The 25,171-nt window shown below is 41.2% G+C and overlaps 1 protein-coding gene across 1 annotated transcript in view; it reads right to left on the reverse strand.

Moving 5' to 3' along the window:
• Positions 1-25,171, reverse strand: part of col4a5 (collagen, type IV, alpha 5 (Alport syndrome)) — a 77,701-nt gene that overhangs the window by 21,306 nt on the left and 31,224 nt on the right. The window contains exons 14-34 of the mRNA XM_052146417.1: positions 21,919-21,972; positions 21,644-21,700; positions 20,853-20,897; positions 20,716-20,769; positions 20,563-20,607; positions 17,155-17,242; positions 16,798-16,833; positions 16,033-16,284; positions 15,821-15,910; positions 13,804-13,874; positions 12,197-12,388; positions 11,926-12,094; positions 11,715-11,807; positions 11,493-11,597; positions 11,166-11,263; positions 10,810-10,960; positions 10,536-10,649; positions 1,427-1,594; positions 1,218-1,307; positions 979-1,125; positions 65-163 (exon numbers count right to left, since the gene is read on the reverse strand). Coding sequence (XP_052002377.1) covers positions 65-163; positions 979-1,125; positions 1,218-1,307; positions 1,427-1,594; positions 10,536-10,649; positions 10,810-10,960; positions 11,166-11,263; positions 11,493-11,597; positions 11,715-11,807; positions 11,926-12,094; positions 12,197-12,388; positions 13,804-13,874; positions 15,821-15,910; positions 16,033-16,284; positions 16,798-16,833; positions 17,155-17,242; positions 20,563-20,607; positions 20,716-20,769; positions 20,853-20,897; positions 21,644-21,700; positions 21,919-21,972 — 2,218 coding nt within the window. The remainder of the gene's footprint in view (positions 1-64; positions 164-978; positions 1,126-1,217; positions 1,308-1,426; positions 1,595-10,535; positions 10,650-10,809; positions 10,961-11,165; positions 11,264-11,492; positions 11,598-11,714; positions 11,808-11,925; positions 12,095-12,196; positions 12,389-13,803; positions 13,875-15,820; positions 15,911-16,032; positions 16,285-16,797; positions 16,834-17,154; positions 17,243-20,562; positions 20,608-20,715; positions 20,770-20,852; positions 20,898-21,643; positions 21,701-21,918; positions 21,973-25,171) is intronic.

Raw genomic sequence — 25,171 nt, forward strand, 5'->3', positions numbered from 1 at the left:
ATGACTAAAACAAAAAAACTAACACTAAAATTAACACTATACTCGTTAGTTTTATATGCTTTACCTGGGGGTCCGGGTTGCCCTGGCTGTCCATCTTGCCCAGGAAAGCCAGAATCTCCACGGAGACCAGAAACACCCTTTGCTCCTGGTTGTCCACTCAAACCTTTTTGACAAAGAAAGAGAGTCATAAAATAACCTCAAGATCTAATAAGAACACAAATACAATTGCAAACAATGTCAACTGCAGATGAAGTGGTAGATACAAGTCAAGTCCAAAAACATGTTAACAGGCTAGATCTACAAAATGGCAGCGAAAATGGTGTACTAATATAGTTGAAATTTTGTTTAGTGGTAAAGAAAAGCATCAGCAACAAAGGAGCTAAATGACTGCAGACCTTAAAATAAAAATTGATTCTTGGAACTATAGTTAGCCCGAAACAGTTATCTGGTTGTAAGATAACTTGAGCCTCAATAAGGAGTTTGTATAAACAGAGGTAAAGGAGTGGCTGATGGCAAAGGAAAGGTATGGGAAAACACTGGGCTCTGGGAAGAGACTGATAGGATAAAGAATGTCAGTCTAGGATAGATAAAATGGAATGATTCTAAAAGGAAAGATGTCTGCCAGATCTTTTGTTTTCTTCACCATTCCTGTGAATAGACCTAAAAAGGTCATTAGCTGGTTGTAAGACTGTGGGAAAAGACAGCAACATGCTGAAAAAATCAGTATAGCTTCCACCAAGCATATGTTGTTTTTTTGGATGCTGATCGGCTGCATCAGACAGAAAATACGGGCTGCCCAGCTTCAACTGCTAAGTTTAACTGGTGAACCTCATGGCTCGGTTGGCCAACCAGCACCAAACAAGTCCCCAAACAGCCACTATAAACCAGCGCTGGCTACTATAAAGCAGCCCTGATCACCATGATGGTGTGACCATAGGAGGGTAGAGATCAAGGTAGCAGCTAACAGGATTGGCTCACCTTGAATTCCGGGTTCTCCTTTTTGTCCCTTATATGCGGCTGGAGATAAGATTTGGCCAGGTGGGCCTGGAAGGCCTGTATCACCTCTGTCTCCCTTTGATCCTCCAAAACCTGGGCTACCTGGTCGTCCTGGGACACCATCATCTCCTAATGGGGCAAAGAGCAAAATAATATTTCACTCTATCAAGGACGTTTCTGAAACAGTTTGAAAGATTTGAGCTGACGTAAAAGCAGCAGACCTTTTGGTCCTGGAATGCCTGGTTTTCCAGGGTTGCCGGGGAAACCTACAGGTCCTGGCGTCCCCATGGCACCCATGTCCCCCTTAGATCCTGCATTAATTACATAGGATTAGAGGAGAGAGTACAGGATTTAGAGTGGTATACGGTCAAAGTCAAAAGTGCAGATATATCAGATGATATTTCTGAGCTGAATTACAGAATCATAATACCAGGCAGTCCAGGTTGGCCATCTTGACCAGGTACTCCTGGACTCCCAGGTGGGCCAATTGGGCCAGGAGGTCCAGAGAGTCCAGAGCTTCCTCTGTCACCTTGCAATCCTGGAATACTCTGACCAGGGGGGCCACGGTCTCCCTTCTCTCCATTCAAACCAGGGACTCCTGATAGAGAACACAACAATGATAGGATGCAGACACCGCAATAAACAGATAATAACCATATCATTTTTATAACAGTCTCCTACCTGCACCTTTAGCTGTTACAGATTAATATATTGAATAATGTTAAAGCCTTTATTTACCTACTTTGGCATAACTGTTTCATTATGTTCTTTCCATGGTCAGGTCAATAATTTTTATTTTCACAACACACTTGGTTTCAAAGCAGCTTTACAGGAAATCATGCATAAAATAAAAAATACCTATAAATTCTTAGAGTCATCATATTTGTCTTGTATAGTTTGATTAAATAGGATTGTAAATTGTGTATAAAAATAAACAATTATATAATAATTGTATTTAGAACCCCAGTGAGCAAGATGAAGGCGACTGTGGCAAGGAACACAAAACCCCATAAGATGTTGGTGTTTATATATTTTGAGGAGTATATAATCTGTGAGAGTGAGATAATTGCATATGTAAAAATGTTGCATATTCATTTGCACTTGTATTTTGCTACGAGTATTCAAAATGGACTCTCTTTTTATAATGTCTGGATTAATGCCTGGATAATATGACACAGGGTACAGTGATGCATATACACATGGAATAATGTACATTAAAGAATAATAGTAGGCTATAGTATAAAATAGGCAGTGTTGGGGAAGCTACTCTGAAACTGTAGTTTGACAAGCTACAAGCTACTCGTTAGTTAAAGTAGTTAAACTACAGACAAGCTACCCTTTTGGAAAAGTAGTTAGCTACACTACAAGTTACTATCAAAAAGTAGCTAGCTACATTGAAACTACTTTTGCTTGTTTTGAACAACGTCTATTATAAATAACTGAATAAGTGTCTGAGGAATGTTTTAAGTAAAATATTTAGTTTTATAGTATAAAGGAGAAAAAAAATTGAAAGAAAAACACATTTTAAATGCCATACTTTTAAATTATTATTATACAAGACAGAAATATATAAGCCTACTAATAATACAACTGCGTACATAACATATACAACAACATGCATGCAACAACATAAAAGGAATGTTTCCTTTTTATATTAATTTTCATTTTACACTAAGGTAGCTAAATGATAACACTTGTCTTAATTTCTCCACTTGAAAGGATTAAACACTTGAGATTTTATTTTGGCGGAAAACATCTCGAGTTATGACTATAACCCTTGTTCCCTGAGAAGGGAACGAGACACTGCGTCGTTGAAAACGACTCGTTGGGGAACGCTCCTTAGCGTGCGCCTCTGAATTATGAATGAAACCATTCCAATCTTGATTGGTGTTGCGTCATGACGTAACATGTGACGGCATAACCGGATGCATAAAAGTGACGCCGGCACACAAACACATTAGCCTAGCGATGAAGCAAGCCGCTCTCAAGCATTGAGGGGCGTGGCAGGACGACGCAGTGTCTCGTTCCTTCTCAGGGAACAAGGGTTATAGTCATAACCCGAGGCGTTCCCTTCCGAGGGAACTCGCGACTGCGTCGTTGAAAGCGACTCTTTGGGGAACGAATGCCCACTAGGCCACGCGCCGAAAAAGCCTGCCCTAGAGTGAAACTGAACTCAGGCACTCAGCTAGGACGAGAGCACACGTGCGCCAGGCGTACTAGGGAGGTGCAGAAACCCTGATGAAAGTGTGCGGGGTAGCCCAACCGGCTGCCTCACAGATCTCCTGGAGGGGCACTCCCGATAAGAGAGCCCAAGAGGACGCCATGCCTCTAGTTGAATGAGCCCTTATGGCCAAATGTGAAGGCAAATTGCGCACCTTATAGGCCGAGATAATAGCCTGAACAATCCAATTACTAATGGTTTGTTTCGAAGCAACTAACAGTTGGTCCGACCTCCTCCAAGAAGAGGACCTCTCAAGGTAAACGCTCAAAGCTCTGACAGGGCAGAGCAAATGGAGCCTCTCTTATTCTACCGACACATGAGGTGGAGGATGAATGCCTGCAGGACCGTAGACCGTGCCGTGTTAGAAGGCACCTTAGGCACAAAGCCAGGTCTCGGGTGCAGAATGGCTTTAACTCCGTCAGGGGCAAACTCCAAGCAAGCTGGTGTTACTGCCAGGGCTTGAAGATCTCCCACCTTCTTTAGAGAGGTAATAGCTAAGAGAAAAGCCATCTTGACCGCCAGGTCCTTGGGCGAGGCCGACTGAAGGGGTTCGAAGGGGGCCAGGGATAACCCTTCGAGAACCACCGCCAGGTCCCAGGCAGGAACCCTGGACCTGGTTGTCGGTCTCATCCTCCATGTACCACGGAGAAAACGAATGACCAGCTGGTGCCTCCCCAGAGGCCCAGCACTCAATGGTGCATGGAAAGCCGCAATGGCAGCCACGTACACCTTAAGTGTGGAAGGGAGAGACCCATAGAGAAGCGATCTTGAAGAAACTCCAGAACTGAAGCCACCGGGCAGTTAACTGGATCTACTTCATGTTCTCTACACCAAGTGGAGAACACATTCCACTTGAGGCCATATAATCTCCTAGTAGACGGAGCCCTAGAGTTAAGTATGGTTTCAACCACCCCCGCTGATAGACCAGCATTTAGGTACTGAACCCCCTCAGGGGCCAGACTCACAGTTTCCACAGCTCTGGACGAGGGTGGAAAACTGTGCCCCCTGCCTGAGACAACAGATCCCTCCTCAGAGGAATCTGCCATGGTGGAGCTATCAGGAGTGAGACTATGTCTGAGAACCATACTCGGGCCGGCCACATCGGAGCAACCAGAAGTAGAATGATGCCCTCTTGGCGGACCCTTTCCAGGACTCCCGGGAGCAGAGCGATCGGGGGAAATGCGTACAGGTGAAGCCTCGGCCAGGCCTGTACCATGGCATCCAACCCCAGTGGGGCTGGATGTGAGAGGGAGAACCAAAATGGACAGTGGGACGTCTATCGAGACGCGAATAGATCCACTTTCGATGGTCCAAATTTGTCCCATATCAACTTCACCACCTCTGGATGAAGTCTCCATTCCCCGGGCCTCAGCCCCTGCCTCGACAGGATGTCTGCTCCCTGATTCTGAACCCCCGGAACATACGTGCTCTGATAGACAGTATTTTCCCTTGGGACCAAAGAAATTATCTGATGCCCGGTCTGCACAGAGGGCGCGATCTGAGTCCCCTTGTCGGTTCAGATAAGCTACCACTGATGTATTGTCCGAACGTACTAGGACATGGTAACCTTAGATGTCTGGAAGGAAGCTCCTCAAAGCCCTGAACACAGCCAACATCTCTAGACAGTTTATGTGCCAAGAATGATGATGGTCCTGCCACAGACCCCTGGCAAAGCTGCCGTCCATGACCGCGCCCAGCCAGCTGAGGGAGGCGTCTGTCGAAACTGTTTCCGGCGACATGACGCTCCCAACACTGGCCCTTGGGACAGGAACCAAGGTTTCTTCCATATTAGCAGAGAACGAAGGCATCTGCGCGTTACTCTGATTTTACTGAAATGGATTCCCCTTGGGGAAAAACCCCTTGGCTTTCAGCCACCACTGGAGGGGCCTCATGTGTAGAAGGCCCAAAGGTATAAAGTTGGATGCCGCTGCCATGAGGCCCAGCAGTCTTAGAAACTGCTTTACAGTGATGGCCTGGCCTAGCTTTAACCCGACACCATCGCCAGAACAGACTCGATACGTGCAGGAGACATGCGTGCCTGCATCGTAATCGAAGTTCCACACAACACCCAGAAACGTTGTGCACTGGGATGGTTGTAACACACTCTTTTTTGTGTTGAGTCTCAACCCCAAACTTCGAATGTGGCCAAGGACGACATCTCGATGCCGAACCGCCATTTCTCGAGATTGGGTCAGAATGAGCCAATTGTCGATATAATTCAGTATGCGGATTCCCTGAAGTCTCAGAGGAGCAGGAGCTGCATCCATACATTTGGTGAATGTGCGGGGAGAGAGTGCTAGGCCGAACGGAAGAACCCGATATTGGTAAGCTTCGCCCCCGAAAGCGAACCTCAGGAACCTCCTGTGACATGGAAGGATGGATATATGAAAATAGGTGTCTTTTAGATCTATCGTGACAAACCAGTCCTCGGATCTGATCCGGCTCACGATGGCAGGAATAGTAAGCATTTTGAACCTGAACCTCCTCAAAGGCCGGTTCAAAACTCTGAGATCTAAAATCGTTCTTTTTTGGAACTATAAAGTACCGGCTGTAAAATCCGGACTCCCTGTCTGCATGAGGAACACGTTCTATGGCCTCCTTTAGCAGCAGAGATTGCACTTCTTGTTCCATCACCTGAGTCTGCTCCGGAACCACTGTAGTCTGCACCACCCCAGAGAATTTGGGGGGGCGGTGCCCGAACTGCAGTCTGTACCCTGATTTTATTATATGCAGGACCCATGCAGATATGTTGGGAAGATGATTCCATGCCTCTACAAAATCTACTAAGGGAACCAGCACCGTTCTCGACTTCCTGAAGCGAGAGACCGGCAGGATTTAGTCGATATGGTTCTTGTGACCACAATTGCTGCATGTTTTTTTTTTTTTTGACACGAACGGCACGGCGTGCGTCCGCTGGAAATTGATGTGGCCCGAGGCGTCAGAGACGGCAGGAACCGACACCGATTTCCTGAGGACTCCGCCATGCAGGGGAGAGACAGCCCTCCGAGGTTCTACCACCTTGGTAGGACCTCCTTCCCGAAGCTTCTACTAAGGGAACCAGCCTCTCGAGGCTGGTCTCGGTGTTTCCGAGCACTGTTCTCGACTTCCTGAAGCGAGAGACCGGCAGGATTTAGTCGATACGGTTCTTGTGACCACAATGGATACTTTTTTTTTTTGACACGTAACGGCACGGTATGCTCGCTGGAAATTGATGTGGCCTGAAGCGCCAGAGACGGCGGAAACCGACACCCGATTCCCTGAGGACGCTGCTGCGAGAACAACCTCGGTTGCTCTGCAGCGGGGGGGAACTCTGTGGTGTGAGGAGCTGACTGATGGCTGGGGCTGATCTGCTTGCCCTACTCGATTTAGACTTACCTTACGGGGGAAGCATCAAGCAGAAAAGATCTAACCTTTTCCTTTATCCCCGATAAATTCAGCCACAGATGCCTCTCTGTGGCCACCATAGCTGCCATAGAGCGGCCAATAGCCATTGAGTGCAGGCAAGAACCAGCCCGACCTGCCGCCATGTAAGCCCTACTTATTAAAGCAGATGTATCCCTGCAGGGCTTACTAGGCAGCGTATGGGTTTTAGCCCATATCCCGTGCCCCCAAAACATCGTCTGTAATCACCACACTGGGGCTGGAGACACGGGACGAATGCGGTTTACCCCACGATCTCGAGATATATTTATATATTTTTTTTGTGGAGATCGGGGAAAAACGGCAAACCCCGGCGCTGAGGTTGTGATCTGTGCCGCAGGAAACGCTCGTCTAATTTGTCTTTCAACTTGCGCTTCCTGCTCATTTTGTGGCCAGCTGATATCAAGTCTGGCCACGCACGCGTCACAACCTCAATCAGCTCCTCATAAGCTTGGCTGAAAACTGGCGTGCTTGACTCACGGTCGCTCGCGATCAATGCTGAGCATATCCACTTCCTCGGAAGCAGAGAGCTCAAGCATTGGGACCTGATCGTGGGCAGAAGAAGCCGCGACGCGGGCTTCTGCACCACTCACAGTAGGCTCGGGATCCTCAAACGAAGAATGAGAAAGCGCCGCAGCAGTCTCATTCTCATCTGCAAGATTCCGCTGCGAACCCCACGATCTCAACCGCCGCGCTGCCTCAACAGACGCGGGACCAGATCCGTGGGGAACGCGAGCCTGACCGTGATCATCAAAGCACGCCAACCGGGAGCACAGCACTCTCATGAGTAGTGCTTCACAACTTTCACAGGCAGATCCCTCGAGAGCTGCCTGTGCGTGCTGCGCTCCCAAACAATTCACACATAAAGCGTGCGTGTCCCTACCCGTAATGAAATGAGGGCAGGGGTGCACGCACTTCATGAACTGTTGGGTGGCCATAATATTTTTAAATCAGACAAACAACACCAAATAAGACAAACAATACACACAGAGCGCTTGCTGAAGAGCGAAAGCTAATGTGTTTGTGTGCCGGCGTCAATTTTATGCATCCGGTTATGCCGTCACATGTTACGTCATGACGCAACACCAATCAAGATTGGAATAGTTTCATTCATAATTCAGAGGCGCACGCTAAGGAGCGTTCCCCAAAGAGTTGTTTTCAACGACGCAGTGCGAGTTCCCTCGGAAGGGAACTGTGTGACGAGACCTTTACGTTTCTATTACATTAAAAATGCTTTTATATTACAAATCGAGTGAAATGCTGTAATTATCTGCCTGCCCACACAAATGTTGGAAGTTATGTGAACGTTAAACAGCGTTAACTGGTATTTGAAAAAGCACGTTAAACTCACTCACATGCAGTGATGGAGCTCGCAGAATTTACTGTGAAAGAAGAACGTGAATCACAAGCTGCTTGTGAGCACAGTTCGGTTTGCTCTGAAACCAGTCACAACAAATCTATACAGCAATTTAATTAGATCAAAGCCTTTGTCGTGCGATAAACAACTAAGATTACGTTTTTTGTTCAACTGACAAGATGGCGCAAACGTTAGTGGTCTTTTAGGTTCATTACCAAACTGGCGTACAGATCATTGTGGGTCATTGTAATTAAATCAGAAATAGAAATTTGATGTAACAGAGAGAGCAATAAAGCAGGATAATTAATACATTTAAAATGGCCATTACTCACCTGTATGTGCGTCCTTAAATTTGTGCTTGAGGTCTTCGACGTAGACAGCGTTTTAAACTTTGGTTTGCAAAGATTGCATACAAAAGTGTAACCTTTACCTGTCGTTTCTTTGAGAGACATGAACTTGGACAAATAAGGCCATGGGTAATTAACGTTAGTTGTTTCTCCATCCTCCAAATCTGCCGCCACGTCTTGCTCCAACATGGATCATATGGGTGTGTGTGTGTCAAACCACTGCTGTACATCAGTGAATCGTTAGCCGCAAGATGCATGATTAAACAACAGGTGGCGGTAATGGCAAAAAAATAGTTTGTAATCTAAAAAGAAGAAGAATATCCTTGCATCGCGCTGATTCGCGCAGGCTCGATAGACCGCAATGTAGCTTTTGCTCGCGAGACACCGCTACTTGCTGCACAAAGTAGTTAGCTACTGGAAAAGCTACACTGTTTAAAAAGCAACTGAGCTACTGCCAAGCTACTGAAAAATGTAGTTAAGTTAGTAGCGTCACTACTTGTAGTTAACTACTCCCCAACACTGAAAATAGGATGCATAATATTATAATATTATTCTATTTAAATGAGTGCAATATTTTGTTATATTGTCCTTGCAATAAAAAAATAATTGCAAAACCTTGCTGCTATTTTTAACGCAATGAGAATATAACAGGCACAGAGATATACATATTAAATGATGTACATTAAGACAAAACACCATAAGCAGACTTTCATAAACAGAATTGGTTTATATTTGCAGAACAAATGGTTCATGAACTGCAACTATTTATTTTTAGGTATATCATTTTCGGTGTGTGTACCAGCTGCATGTCCAATGTGGTGTTTTCCAGTTGCTTAGCGCCACCAACACGCTGGATTAAACAGCTGCTCTGGAAAAATTACAAAAAGCTCTAATCTCATTGGTCAGTCAGTTTTAAATCGCAGTCCGAAGAAATTAAAATTGGAACACTCTCCGTAAAAAAAAAACATTCCGATTGTGAGCGGAAGATTTGTCAGATTTGTTGACTCGGTTTGAATAGCACCATAAGAATCCATTGTTCCTGTTAAAAACAGTTGCATCGAAAAAACGTGTGGTGTGAACAGGCCTTTACTCACCATCGTGCTATCCCAGATATGTATGGCTTTCTTCTGCTGAACACAAATGAAGATTTTTACATAGTAAATGTTGGTCCACACAATGCAAGTGAATGGGTACAAACATTTTTAAGCTCCAAAATCACATAAATGCAGTATACAAGTAATACATAAGACTCCAGTGGTTAAATCCATGTCTTCAGAAGTGATATGATAGGTGTGGGAGAGAAACGGATCAATATTTAAGTCCTTTTTTTTTCTATAAATTATCTTCCCTTCCCAGTAAGCAGCCATATGGATGAAGAATATGAATCGCCAAAAGCAAAAGAAGAAGAATGTGAAAGTAAATGTGAAGATTGAGAGTAAAAAGGACTTAAATATCTGTTACAGTTACGGATTTATTTTATGCAGCCTTAATGTTCTGTTGGAGCTTCAAAGTTTTGGGCACCATTCACTTGCATTAAACTGACCTACATAGCCGAAATATTCTTCTAAAAATCTTTGTTTGTGTTCAGCAGAAGAAAGAAAGTCATCCACATCTTGTATGGCATGAAGGTAAGTGTCACAAACTCAAGGACTTCTCCTACTCACCACCAGAGGTCACCCTTGCCTGAATTCTAGTGCATTGTGAACTACAATTCCCAGCATGCCTACCTGGACTGATTACACTCACACCTGTTCCCTATTTCAAGGACTGTGTAAGCGCTGTACAAACTTAAGACTATGCAAAGTCTTGTTTTGCCACTGCTAACATTTCTGAGCATTTAGACTGATTATTGCCTGTTTACCCATCATTGGATTCTCTGCTACCTGCCCTATGATAATGTCCATTTCATCTGGATTTATACTTTGATTGTTTGCTGCCTGTTATGCTCTATTGCTGGAGATTTACCCTGCCTGCCTGTTTATAATTTGCAAATTTTCTAATAACCCACCATGGATCTTAACACAAGTGTTTGTGGTTGCATCCTAAGACTAGAAATAAACATAAGCATATCTCTAATCCACACACCAACTTTAAGATCAATTCTTTCTGGTCTCACATTTCATAAATATTTGAATCGTCTTCTTATAAGTGTGTATATGTCTACACATTATTTCTAAAACAATTTCAGGCATACCAGGAGTTCCCATTGAGCCAGGTGCTCCAGGAGGACCAGGGGGGCCCTGAAGGCCAAAGGCAGGGGGCCCTGGGGGGCCACGAGTACCAGGACCACCAGGAAAACCAGGATCACCTAAATGCAAATGCAAAGTCTTAGGCAACTCATTGTATTCATTCATATAGTATTACAACTTCATATTAGTAACATAGCAAAGGCATTTGTATCCCAGTGCAGCTTTAAGCAATACTATAGAATCTCTCTCTCTCCATTTAGACATTAAATTATTCTCTACCTTTAGTTCCAGGGGCACCATCAAGACCTGGTCGCCCTGGTGCACCAGGGTTTCCAGGGAAACCAGGATCACCTTTAGGCCCAGATGCACCTTTACTGCCTGGGATTCCTGAAAGACCTGAAGGGCCCGGTAAACCAAAGCCAGGTTCTCCCTATAGAGACAAAGACACTTATAAGAACACTTTAAGATCAATTTTAACTGCCTTCTCTCAAACATTGTAAAAAATATTTTCAGTTAGTATTTTTGTCTTTTTTTGAGATTTATTTATTTTTTTGCATTGCAAACTTTAATGTGAGGGGGTCAATATGTTTACTACTGAAGTGTATCATTATCTTATATTGTGTAGTGTTTCATACTTTGGATCCAGGTGATCCAGGCTGACCAGGGAGTCCGTCCAAACCTGGCCGTCCAGGAATGCCAGGCCCACCAGGGGAACCAGCAATACCAGGAAATCCTAGAGAATATGGTCATATAGGTATGGACAAAACTGTTCCTCACTACCCAAGTAAAACTCAATACGTATTGATATAATACATGTCCCGACTGATATATCTACCTGACCCATCGGCCAGTATTTGGACATTTTGAGATTTGCAGACAGCTTTGTAAATGTACAATGCTAAATGAATACATGTAAATGTAATACTACATGTGACATAGTCAACTGCTGGCATACATTATACCTTTAACACCAGGGGGTCCTGGCAAGCCCAAACCAGGAAGACCAGGCTCTCCTTTGGCTCCAGGGATACCTGGGAACCCAGATTGTCCAGGTGGGCCTGGGTTACCTGTACAGATAAGGAACCAGATTTTGTTGATCTTCAAAATTCTCAAATTGTTCCATATGAATTCAAACTACTGAGTGTAAGTTTTAGAAGTGTAGTTGACAGTTATTTCCTCTTTACCTGGACTTCCTGGCAAACCAGGATCTCCATCACGACCCTGGGGTCCACGTTCACCCTTATCTGACACAGCTAGCCCAGGTTCACCTTTCTGACCTACCATTCAGACCAACAATGAGATTATGTAATTTCTACAATGGACGAAAACAGCAATATCAAATCCATCAGTTATCCCTACACTATGGATAAAAAACAAGCAATAGTTGTTCCTTACCCGGTGCTCCAGGAGCCCCTGTTCTTCCTGAAACACCCTGGATACCTTTTTCTCCAGAGGGTCCCTGAGGACCAAATCCTGGGGAACCAGGCTGACCCCTGTCTCCTGGAGGACCTGTCAAGCCAGGATCACCTGGGGGACCTTGTGTGCCTTTCAACTGTGCAGAACCCTGTAAGTGACAAGCAAATTCAGGGTTAAAATAACTGAATGGAGTGCACACAAACAATGGTCAAATAAGTGATTCAGTGGAATCTGAGAAATATACACTCACAGCTGGTCCTCTGAGGCCAGGGGGACCGGGCACTCCATCACGACCAGGTCTTCCTTCCAGTCCTGGCAGTCCGGGAGGGCCAGGAAAACCTGTGTCTCCCTTTTCCCCTTTCACACCCAGAACGGAGATGGCTTCACCTGGGTCACCCTTCTCACCAGGGAATCCAGGGGAACCCTGAGGTCCTTGTGTACCCTAAAGGGTAATTATATCACTAGGTTTAAATATATGCAGTGGCCAGAAAAATTATGTGAACCCTTTGGAATCTCCTGCATTTATGTATAAATGTGTCTTAAAATCTTGTTTGATCCTTATCTATGTTACAATATTGAACAAACACAATCTGTTTTAACTAATAACACACATTGTTGTATTGTTATTGTACATACTGAATACATTCACAGTGTAGGTTGGAAAAATATGTAAACCCCTAGGCTAATGATGTCTTCTAAAGCTAATTAGAGTCAGGAGTTGGCAAACCTGGCCTCCAATTAATGAAACGAGATTGGAGTTGAGGGTTAGAGCTACTTTCACTAATAACAATTGCTATTCACAAGCAGCATCTACTGGCGTTTAGCATGCCTCGCGTAAATGAGATCTCAGAAGACCTACAATCAAGAATTGTTGCCTTACATTATGCTGGAAAGGGTTACAAATTTATCTCGAAGAGCTTAGATATTCATCTGTCCACAGTTAGACAAATTGTCTATAAATGGAGAGGATTTAGTACTGTGGCTACTCTCCCTAGAAGTGGCCATCAAGCCAAGATGATTCAAAGGGCACACCGCAGAATGCTCAATGAGATAAAAAAAAAAAAAAGAACCATAGAGTGACCGCTAAAGACATGAAGGAATCATTGGAACTGGTTAACATCTATGTTCACGAGTCAACTACATGGAAAACAATAAACAGGTATGGTGTCCATGGCAGGACACCACGAAGGAAGCCGCAGCTTTCCAACAAAAACATTGCTGTGCACCTGAATTTTGCCAAAGGCCACCTTGTCACTTCATAATGCTACTGGTAAAATGTTTTGTGGACTGATGAATAACACGCATCACTAAGTATGGTGTAAAATGGGCATTGCATAACATGAAAACAGCATCTCAACGGTGAAGTATGGTGGAGGGAGCATCATGATTTGGGGCTGCTTCGAGGCCTGGAACGCTTGTCTTAATCGAGGGATAGATTAATTTCCAAGTTTATCAAGATATCTTACAGGATAATATCAGGGCGGCTGTACACCAGCTGAAGCTCTGTAGACATTGGATAATACAACAGGACAACGACCCTTAACATCTAAGTAAAAAAGTTACTTTTTCCTCAGCACTGTGAAAATTTAATGGGATGTGTTCAATAAAAACATTAAATATTATATTGATGTTAGCTTAAGCACATTGTGGTTGTCTATACTTGATGAGATCACATTTTATGACCAATTAATGCAGAAAACCAGCTAATTCCAAAGGGTTCACATATATTTTCTTGCCACTGTAACATCACATGTAGGGTACCAAGACGTTTATCACAATTACATTGAAAAATTATAAATCTGAAGCATTTGCCACTTCAAAGACATGAGCATGAAGAGGAAACTAGGGAGCACTCACAGGTGGGCCCATAAACCCTTGCCCTCCAGGGAATCCTCTATCTCCTTTAGGACCAGGAAATCCAGGTGTACCTGAGACAAAGGCAAGTGGGACATCTAGCTTCATTTGCATCTTAACATAAAAATATAAAATAGCCTTCTTTTATGAAATTACATTTTTGGTCTTTAGTCCTCTAAATTCTATTTGTTTTGCAGTTCCTTTTTAAATGTGACTAAAACAAGAGATTTCTTTCTATTGCATTTATTTATGGGTTTTTATACCTTTAGCAGGACACAAAAGAGAGCTACAGGAAAGTTGAGGGAGAGAAAGAGGGGGAAATGGGGACAGGACATCCCCTTGGGGACACCATGGCTCTTACGTTGCAAAAGAAATCACCTTGTTTTCAACAAAATATCTAAAGCTTCTTAAAACATGATTAATTTCTTAGAAAAGAAAACTAAGTTTAATTTTATCCCACTGGCAAATAGTAGCTCATCTGGTAGAACATGGTGCTAGCATTGCCAAGATCATGGGTTCGGTTCCCAGGGAACACACAAACTGATCAAATATATAGCATGAATGTACTGTAATACACTTTGAATAAAAGCATCTGCCAAATGCATAAATTAAATGAATGAAATTAAAATAGGACCTGCTCAATGGAGTCACTTTGACTCAAAAATACATTCAGCAAAAAGATAGCTCAATTTTCCATTTATATATAATTATTTAAATGTTGCCTGGTGTACACATGAGTGGACATTGTATTTTTGCTTCACTTTTCGCAACGAGTTTGATCTCAGTTCAGGATATTCTGTTCTGTCAGTAAAAGGTTAAACATTCGATGCACAGATTCATGTGACAAAACAACATTGTACTGATCAAACCAGTGTTTGTCTAAAAACCAACAAAACTACATCTGGTAAGAAACCTACTTAAGTTTTTACATTGAAACCTTTTTAAGTCAAAAGTGTCTAGTTCCATCTGATATGCCATTTTAAAAATTTGAGCGATTTATTGCGAAACGCCACGCTGGTCAACACAATGTACACTAACGTGTACTTTTGCACATTTCCCCTTAGAAATCCTATATTCACTGTGCATTATCACATTGAGAATCAATGGGTTCATCCAAAAGCTGAAAAATTTTGCTTTGACATTGGCGGTTAAGTCATTCACTAAATAGGGAGCAAGGGAGAATCCTATATCTTTCCTATGCAGGTAAGTGCATTTACATCTAAAATCTGACTACAAGTTTCAGTTTCAGGCTGCAGATGATGTTTGGACCACTCAACATGTTTGGCAGACATGGAGCAATGCTAATCAGTACATTATATAATTATATTTTAACATGGTTGGCAGTGATTGGATGATGCTGGCCATTATTTTGAATCAGAATAATTTATATAGCTGATTTTCTGTAAAGCTGAAATGTCTGTAAAGTCTCAAAAAACATGAAAAACCAACACTCCACACACTGGAAACATAATCAATTTGATAACAATATCTGACTTTCTATAGCTTGGTATTATGTAAAATTTCACAACTTAGTCCTGTTGGCCATGTATGTTTCCATATATTTTTAGGAAATCTATTTGCCTTTTTGTCTTTTTTTTTTTTTGCATGTTTACTAGGTGCTACTAGGTACAAATCAAAAAGGGAAATGGAAAATGCACACATCAGTCACACTCGGGTCTCAAGAGGTTAAACTCTAAATGTGTTTCTGGGTCAAAGTGGCTCAAAATGATTGAGCCGGTCACAAACATATTCCATGAAAACAAATCTCTTACAAATGATCTTACAATTTTGGTTCTAAAGTAAATCTATCTTGTTTTAAGGATGTTTAGATATTTTACTGGAAAACAAGAAAAGAAAACAATGATTTAGAGAATGACTCTGCAGAGTCAGAATGGCAACCATATGTCCTATTGCTGCACCACTTCTCAACTCGACACATTGAAAAGACCTGCACATCATGATCTCCTTATAAAGATCACACCACAGGAAGCTACTTACATGAAGTTGATTTCAATCTTACCTGGATTTCCAGGAGGACCAGGAAAACCTGGTGGTCCAGGGATAGGGTTCCCATTTGTGAAGCAATTCACACAAGTCTCTCCCTTTTGACCTGAGACAATTGGCAATAGAGAGTACAATCCACAATGTTCCTCAAACCATACAAAAATCCATACAGTGTATGGACAGAACACAAGAATTAGAACACACATTCTGTATGGACAAAGGGCTAACCTTTCTGGCCTACATCTCCTGGAAATCCACGCTCCCCCTGCAGGCCTGGAGGTCCAGAAGGACCAAGAGGACATTGCTCATTACCTCTGGAGGTTCCTGGGGGACCTGGAGGTCCTTGGAGACCTTGGGGACCTGGAAAACCTGACCTTCCAGGTGGCCCAGGGAGGGAGATTCCTGGCTGTCCTTCATCACCCTTTTCTCCTCTCTCTCCAGGTAAACCCGGTGGACCGCTAGGACCAGGACCCCCAATTCCTATAATAAGAGTGAGATTCTTCATTTAATGCGATGTAAACATTTGCAGACATTCTGCTGGGATTTCTTAGAATTAAGCAAATTAACGGCAAATAAAAACATAAAAGGATAGGAAACACGGTTTCTAGAAGCAGGGTTCCCAAACTTTTGACCAGTTGATAAGTTGTCCATTAACTTGTTTGTTTTTTGTGATTACTGGATTAGGATTTTTAAAGTAATTCAGAATGATTTGCTAATTAATCCTTCACAACAATTTGTTAATATTTCGTCCGGTTCATTGAAGATACATTGAAGAACTGACTCAAAAGAACTTCTCAGAAATTAGACTTATTTGACTAGCAATCAAGTTTGACTCTACCCAAGAGCAATATTTAACAGTTTTAGAGCAGAACATAACCAGAAAAATGTACATCGATATAGAAATTCTCATGACTTTTTAGATTTAGTTTCAGTTTGTCCATGAGCGTGGGAAGTTAAAACGGGTGAATTGCAGAAAATTTGCATGTCACTAACCTGGAGGACCTTGTGGACCAGGTGGTCCCTGATAACCTACCAAAGGACACAAAATGCATTGATTGCTGATAGAGAATTATGTACATATAGTTGTGAATAAACACAATGCATGGTGCACAGCATTTCTGCTAGCTTTCCCACACAACACATTTCTCTTATAGTTTCATCATTGAAAGAAACCAACTGCTATTTTCATGTTAATGACAAAAAAAAAACAAAAAAGAAAACATATTTACATATATTCTTTGAGAATACACGCATGTTGTTAAATGAACTAAGTATGAGCAAACATAATAAAAAGCATAATTATTTCACCTTTTTGACCCTTGATCTTAATCTTGAGTAGACTTTAAATACCTTGAAGTCCTTTATCTCCTTTAGGGCCAGGTGACCCAGGGTCACCAATTTCTCCTTTTGGTCCTCTTCCACCTGGGAATGGTCCGCCCTAGGGGATGAAAGAAATGTTTTAAAATTAAAAATCAATATGATAAGGGTAACATACATTACATACATACATACATTAAATCCTCCATCCATCTACTAATTTTAATAATAATCATATATGCTATATTTTTTATGTTGTATTTATACATAAGCCAAAGACACTTGTAGTCTTCAATTTTCATCTAAAGGTATACAGTTGATGTCAGAAGTTTACATACACCTTAGCCAAATACATTTAAACTCAGTTTTTCACAATTTCTGACATTTAATCGTAGAAAACATTCCCTGTCTTCCCAGATATCTTCCCAGTGGGTCAGAAGTTTACAAACACTTTGTTAGTATTTGTTAGATTTGCCTTTATATTGTTTAACTTGGGTCTAACTTTTTGGGTAGCCTTCCAAAAGCTTCTCACGATAAGTTTCTGGAATTTCGGCCCATTCCTCCAGACAGAACAGAACTTTTTATCGAATTGAGGTCAGGCTTCTGTGATGGCCTCTCCAGTACCTTGACTTTGTTGTCCTTAAGCCATTTTGCCACAACTGTGGAGGGATGCTTGGGATCATTGTCCCTTTGTAAGACCAATTTGTGACCAAGCTTTATCTTCCAAGCTGATGTCTTGAGATTTTGCTTCAATATATCCACATCATTTCTTTCCTCATGATGCCATCTATTTTGTGAAGTGCACCAGTCCCTCCTGTAGCAAAGCCCCCCCACAACATGATGCTGACACCCCCATGAATCACGGTTGGGATGGTGTTCTTCGGCTTGCAAGCCTCACCCTTTTTCCTCCAAACATAACAATGGTCATTATGGCCAAATAGTGCAATTTTTGTTTCATTAGACCAGAGGACATTTCTTTAAATAATAAGATCTTTGTCCCCTTGTGCACTTGCAAACTGTAGTCTGACATTTTTATGGCAGTTTTGGAGCAGTGGCTTCTTCCTTGCTGAGCAGCCTATCAGGTTATGTTGATATAGGAATCGTTTTACTGTGGATATAGATACTTGTCTACCTGTTTCCCCCAGCATCTTCACAAGGTCCTTTGCTGTTTTTCAGGGATTTATTTGCACTATTCACACCAAACTACGTTCATCTCAAGAGACAGAATACATCTCCTTCCTGAGTGGTATGATCCAATGATGAACCAGACTTGTGGGGATCCACAATTATTTTCTGAAGTCTTGGCTTATTTCTTATTATTTTCATGAAAAGAGGCACTGAGTTTGAAGTTTAGGCTTTAAAATACATCCACAGGTACACCTCCAGTTCAATATTCCTATCAGAAGCTAATTGAATAATTGTCTAATGGTTTGACATCATTTTCTGGAATTTTCCAAGCTGCGTAAAGGCACAGTTAACTTAGTGTATGTAAATTTCTGACCCACTGGAATTGTGATATAGTCAATTAAAAGTGAAACAGTCTGTCTATAAACAATTGTTGGAAGAATTACTCATGTCATGTGCAAAGTAGATGTCCTAAACGACTTGCCAAAACTATAGTTTGCTAATATGAAATCTGTGGAGTGGAAAAAATTAGTTTTAATGACTTCAACCTAAGTGTATGTAAACTTCGGATTTCAACTGTACATGTTGATTAGTGACTCATTTTGTGAGGTAAAATACTGTGTACAGAGTATAGTGGGGAACTCACTTAAAGTTCCAAGTGGTCTCAACGTTGCCTCCCCAGCAAAGGTCCAGGCAATCATAACTTACATGGTTTCAGTAGCCAATATGGATTACATTGATATTAAATTGCAATCTACCTCTTTTAGAAAACATATTTTAAATTAGAAAGTTGGCAGCTATAGTACTTTGTAAAATAAATAAATTATTCATCTTAAATAGTCAAAATAGTCTCTTCAAGACCGTTGCTTTGTCCAGTATATACCAGAGGCAAAGACGAGGACATTGGGGGCCCAGAGACAGCCAAAGTAGTGAGATCTGAGAAATCTTCCAACATAAGATTCAAATTGATATTCTAATTATAAGATACTATTAACTGTAGATTTTGAAGCTGAATCAGCAGTCCAGTATTTGTGTTTGAGTCCATTAACAGGTATTATTAATATCTTTACATCCAGATACCTTATGATTGGGGCATGTAGGGCATTATGTACTATGGCTGAGGATAGATACTGGGGGGTTCAGAGGCATAACCTAAAAGAAAATTCTGTGGTCTGAATGGACCCTTACTAGTATGAAAAATGTACCATTTTATTCTTTCTTCAATGTTGGGAACTACTTACAACAAACAAACTACAATTTACACCACAACAGTGCAGCTTAAAAAAACACTGCTTGATAGTTAAGTATGAATGGGATGATCCATATGATAGAGATGATGCCATCTCTGAAGTCACTTTACAACATTTTTGTGTTCTTTCTGTTTGTTTATTATTAAATGCTGGTAACATGCTGCTTAGTAAAGCTAACTTAAGATGGAAAAAACACTGATTAAGCTACTGTACTGCACTCTACTGGTAACTGTACTGGACACGTTCATTTGTCCTATCACAAAACATAGTTTGTGCGGGCGGCTCATCTGAATCATCATGCGCAGGTGGTTTCACTTTGCTTCATTCTCATTCTCTGCAGTGTCTTTAGAGAAAGATGCTACTATCATCCATATCACTGCTCACTGTGTGTCTCCGCTACAGTCTACTATCTTTAAAATAACATCTCGCATTAATGCGGGGGAGAGAGGCAATAGTAGTGCGGTGAACGAAAATGGAAAAGAATTCAAAAATCCACATTAGATATTTTTTCCCCTCTAATAAACCTTTGATATAGTGCAAAGATGTATTGTAAAAATATTACTCTTAATAAGCCTTTTTTGTTTTTTAAAACTCCTGTAAATAAATATATAATAAATCCTTGAGAAGCTACATTGCATAAGATATTTAGGCTTTTTCAGAGTTTAGGTGTATTTTGTTTTACTGTACTATGTTTTGTTTTCACATTTTCACTTTTTTTAAACCATTTAAAAAATCTGCCAGCGCTGAGGAAGTAATTCAAAGTATTTAGATTGCGTTACTGACGATGAGTAATCTAACGGAATATGCTAAGAATGACATTTTGCAGCATGTAATCTGTAGCGGAATACATTTTAAAAGTAACCCTCCCAACCCTGCATATTACATTATGAGAAAAAAAACATTTCATTCAGTTTTGAGAAAATGATTACATTATGAACATTTATTACATTTAACTTATTGCATTATGTGCAGTTTTTACATTGTGCTGTGTTGTTACATTATGAGTTGCTACAAATCCTTGTATATGTAATTTTGTAGAGATGACAGAATAAAATATTCTACGTACCCCAAATCCGGGAGGTCCAGGAGGTCCTGGTTCTCCTTTCGCACCCTAAATGTATTAATAAATACACATTTTAAGTATATCATATTAATTGCATCTCTTCTCAGAAATTGTGTAATGCTGTGTTCACCCAGTTTAGTGGAAAAAATTACTTACTCTGACACCATCTCTACCAGACACACCAGGAGGACCTAAATCTCCCTTTTCACCCTAAGAGAGATGTGTCAGAGGCAGCATTAAACAATATTATCAATGTGAGAAACTACAGTGAACAGCTACAGACGACAGCTTACCTGAAATCCTGGGCTACCAGTTTCACCATCTTTGCCTGGTTTTCCCTTGTGACAATAAATATCAATATCATAAAATGCTGCCTTTTGCAATCTGTAAGTATTTCTGAACTGTTGGGTCTCTGTTCCCCTTTTCCATTAACACAGTGCTGGTTTTGGAATTGTGCCCCAACCTAGAGCTGTTTCAACTCTAGAAAAGGTACATTAAGCCTGCTGATCTTCAACCAGGAACCAGCAATGTCAGAGGCCGCGAGCCGGAATAATGACCTGCCCACGTACAGTTTTCAAAAGAACAACTGTAAACGCAAATCGAAACTAGATTACTCCCATTATGATCAATGAAACTGTCTACACTTCAAGTGCCCAATGCAGCACCTTGTGATGCACATTCAGTTGATGGACGCCCCATTCAGCCGTCTGTCTGAAAAAAACCCTATTTACAGTATAAATTATTTTTCGTGTGAATTGATTGCTATGAATTTCATTTGTTATGCATTTAAAAAACTTCTGGCTGATACATAAAAGTTGTGATGGCATTAAGATGCTTTGGATGTTATATTATGTTCTGATAACTAGGAGTAAGACTCGTAAACAAAGACCACAATGCACTATATTCGTTTCTGGGCACATTATGTAGTCACAATCAGTAATAACATTGTTCGGCTCTCAAGACAGTGGAAATGCAGGCTGGGTGTGAAAGAGGTTCGCTCCAACTTCGCAGATGCCCTGGTCGATCACTGGCTCCGGCACCAGCACCAATTTGATGGAAAAGGGGTATGTCTTATTCTACTTACCCTCTTTCCAGGATCCCCAGGTTCTCCTTTATCACCTTTCTGGCCACCTTGTGGGCCCTGGCAGACAAAACCAGGACAGTTAGTAACAAACTGAACCAAAGAAAACATTTAGTGCTAAGATCATTGCATATCTAATGTATCCATCCATCCATCCATCCATCTAAAATAACTCCTAAAACTTCTACCAGTCAATTCAGTCAGTCTATTTTTAAAATAAAATGGCTTTGGACTGTTGAAAATATTGACCATGATAAAACAAAAGGAGAAATACACACAGGAGGTCCAGGAGGCCCAGGAAATCCAAAATCTCCGGGTATGCCACGATCACCCTATACAAAAACAAACAAAACAATACTAAACACACATACCAAAGCATTTTGTAATGGATCTATAAGCAAGTAAATAGGAACATATAAGATTAAGATTTCAGGTCAGTTTGAAGTGATCTAGTGTTTTATCTGTTTAGACTGATTTTGAGTTTGATAATATAGATTTGGGCAGTCAATGCCTTGTTTAAACAGGGAACCCATGCTTTTATGAACACCAGATTTAAGGACTTTCAAGGACCTTTCATTTCATATTAAGCACCTATCAAATTCACGCTCCGGCATACATGTTAGAATGAAGGCCTCTTAGATATTAAATTGCACATCATTTTTAATGAGTCAACAGACATTTTCCAATAAGTGGGCATTTTCCAAAAAGCATTTTTAAAGGAAGGGGATGCCAAGTAAGAAAGGCCGTTCCATAAGACTGTTAGCGTGTGGTACCTTCATATAGTAATGTAATGCTGCCTTCAGAGTGCCCACATCAAGAGCTCTGTCCTTTGGAGTGAGTAGGGCATAGGGATGATCACTTCCGATGTGAATTTGCCCCTATGTTTTTAGCTGACTCTTACTCGTCCCATCAGTCCCAGTAGTACTTGTGGATTTGGACTCTATACTGACACCTATCGTCCTGGATACTGGAAATTAGTTTAGTAAGTGCTGCCAATTCACATCAAAGACGTTTACATTTATGGTTATGCTTGATGTTTATCTTCTGTTTGTTGCATTCAGCCTCATACTACACACATCCCTATTATGGACATTCTTGGATTGAATCCAAACAAATGTTTGCTCCCTGTTGCACTCTGGACTGTGACTGGGCAGCCGCCAATCGCAAGCTTTATGGCAGCTGAACACCGCATTGCGCTCGCACTTAGTGCTCAATGTCACACCGTTTATCCATGACCCGCGCCTTGAGAACAGCACGTCGTAGCGGTTTGATTCATCGCTCCAGCAGGGACGTCTTGTTTAGACATTTTATCTTTCCACTTGCACTCATTCTATGTGGACTGTCTGGTGGATCACACTCCTGCTGATATTGTGCTCCTTTGTTGTCTGTAGTAAGTATGTTTTTTGTCATATTGTTTGGTTTGCTTGTTTGTTTACATGTACAGTACATTTATTTTTGAGCATTGGCTAAAAGCGCTATAAAAAGTAACATTTTATTATTATCAGGTGTGCTCGACTTCATGCAACGCTGCACAGACAGATTGGCACCGGACTTAAAGCAGTGCATGCTGGTTAGAAATTTAGATGACGCGAGAGCGATCTGAGAGCGGCTGCACAAGCTCTGCTGAGGACACAGCTTATTCGTGATTGGCCAGACTCACCGATGACAAGCTTGCAATGAGTTTGCAATGGCATACTACACGTACTACTCTTACTACTTCTGCTGTACCAATTTATGGCAGAAATAAGAGTAGTATGTAGTGTGCCATTAACAAGGTGTTTATTCTGACACCTTCAGTTTTGCTAAACACTCACAAATCCGTGTTCTTACAGTACATCATGTTAATATCATGTTCTATTATGTTTGTCATAACTAGTGGTAGTAACTCGGTCAATTGCATGACACATGTTATCATGTGCTGTCAACATGACAATGCCCATGTGATGGTGACCCGCTAAATGTAAAATGTAACAACTTTAATTGGGTTATCAAGAGTGCATAATTGATCATATTTCTATAAAATGCTATTCATGTCTTTAGATGTAAAGCTTTTTTAATTAGCATAAATGACTGAGTGCACCTTTAAGCTCAATAACAATTTGTCAATACATTCAGACCAACAGTATTGTATACAGTATTACCTTTCAAAGTATCCATCTATGACCAAAGGGAAGGGACTTTTCATTGGACTAAATTTATCCAAGCCTAATGCCATGTACAAGCCCTGTGCCATTTGAACAAATGAAATGCACAACCATTAAGAAAAACATCTGTAACTAATGTCCCTGCCAATTAGACAGCAACAGAAGTTGCAGTCTACTTGGCGATCGTGATTTCTGGAAAGTGTAATCAAGCTTAAAATTACGATTGTGCCTACAGACTGCAATGGTAAAATGAACAGTGGAAAAGGTGTTATATTTTGGTCTGTTCTCACCCAAAATCGATTGGATCACTTCAGAAAGACATTGGATTAATGGAGTTTTATGGATTACTTTTATCCCGCCTTTATGTGCTTTTTGGACCTTAAAAGTTTTGGTCACCATTAATTTGCATTGTATGAACCCACAGAGCAGAAATCTACTTCTAAAATGTTCCTTTGTGTTCTGGAGAAGAGAAAAAGTCATACACATCTGGGATGGCATGAGGGTGAATAAATTATGAGATCATTGGAATTTTTGGGTGAACTATCCCTTTGAAATTGTGCTCAATACCCGCAACCCCGCACCAAATTTTAAGCCTTGTCAGACTATGTGTAATACACTAAAGAATATAACTGCTCTGTAACTACTAAAAACACAATCATTAGCCTCGCGCGTACTTTGAGTACATGTTACAGAGAACAGAGCTGTGGAGATGCAGAGTAATGAATCCAGTCGCAGCTGTTGCGGCTTAATAATCACACTAGGTCATATAGCAGGGCTTATTCTGAACATATTTTTGTATATTTAACAAATACAATTATTAAATAAACGACCTTGCTTTGCGGGGCTCCCTGGTGGCTCATGGGCCCTAAGCGGCTCCTTTACCACTTAAAGCTAGAAACGGTCCTGTCATATCGTGATTTACATTTTATTTGTATTTATTTTTCAGCCATGGTTACAGCCCTAATCCAAGTACTTTCAAGGAGCATGGGAACCCTGTTAAAATTAGAACAGCCTTTTTTACAACAACTGAGGCCGGTTGAAGAATTTTCTCTTTTATCAGTATTTTTGTTTTTTTATTATTGAGATTTAAAGAGAGACATTAAAAGGTGCACTACGTACATTCTTTCCTCATTTAAAAAAGTTTTACTTCTAAAGAAATGAATTGTCATTTTGAAATATATGTCTAAAAGCATGAGCACTCACATGAGTTAAAGACTCCAGACACATCAGTAACCTTATAAAAGCTGTTTTATTCTACATGGAGAGGGTCCCCTCATGGGGGCGGCCATGTTAAAATCACATGACCAGCCAAGTACAAATCGCTTATTCTCTTTAACCGCAATGTTATTGGACACTTTCACTCATGGGTTAAATTAATCATGGCTGA

Source organism: Xyrauchen texanus, chromosome 2 (genome assembly GCF_025860055.1).
Source record: "Xyrauchen texanus isolate HMW12.3.18 chromosome 2, RBS_HiC_50CHRs, whole genome shotgun sequence".
Lineage (NCBI taxonomy): Eukaryota > Metazoa > Chordata > Actinopteri > Cypriniformes > Catostomidae > Xyrauchen > Xyrauchen texanus.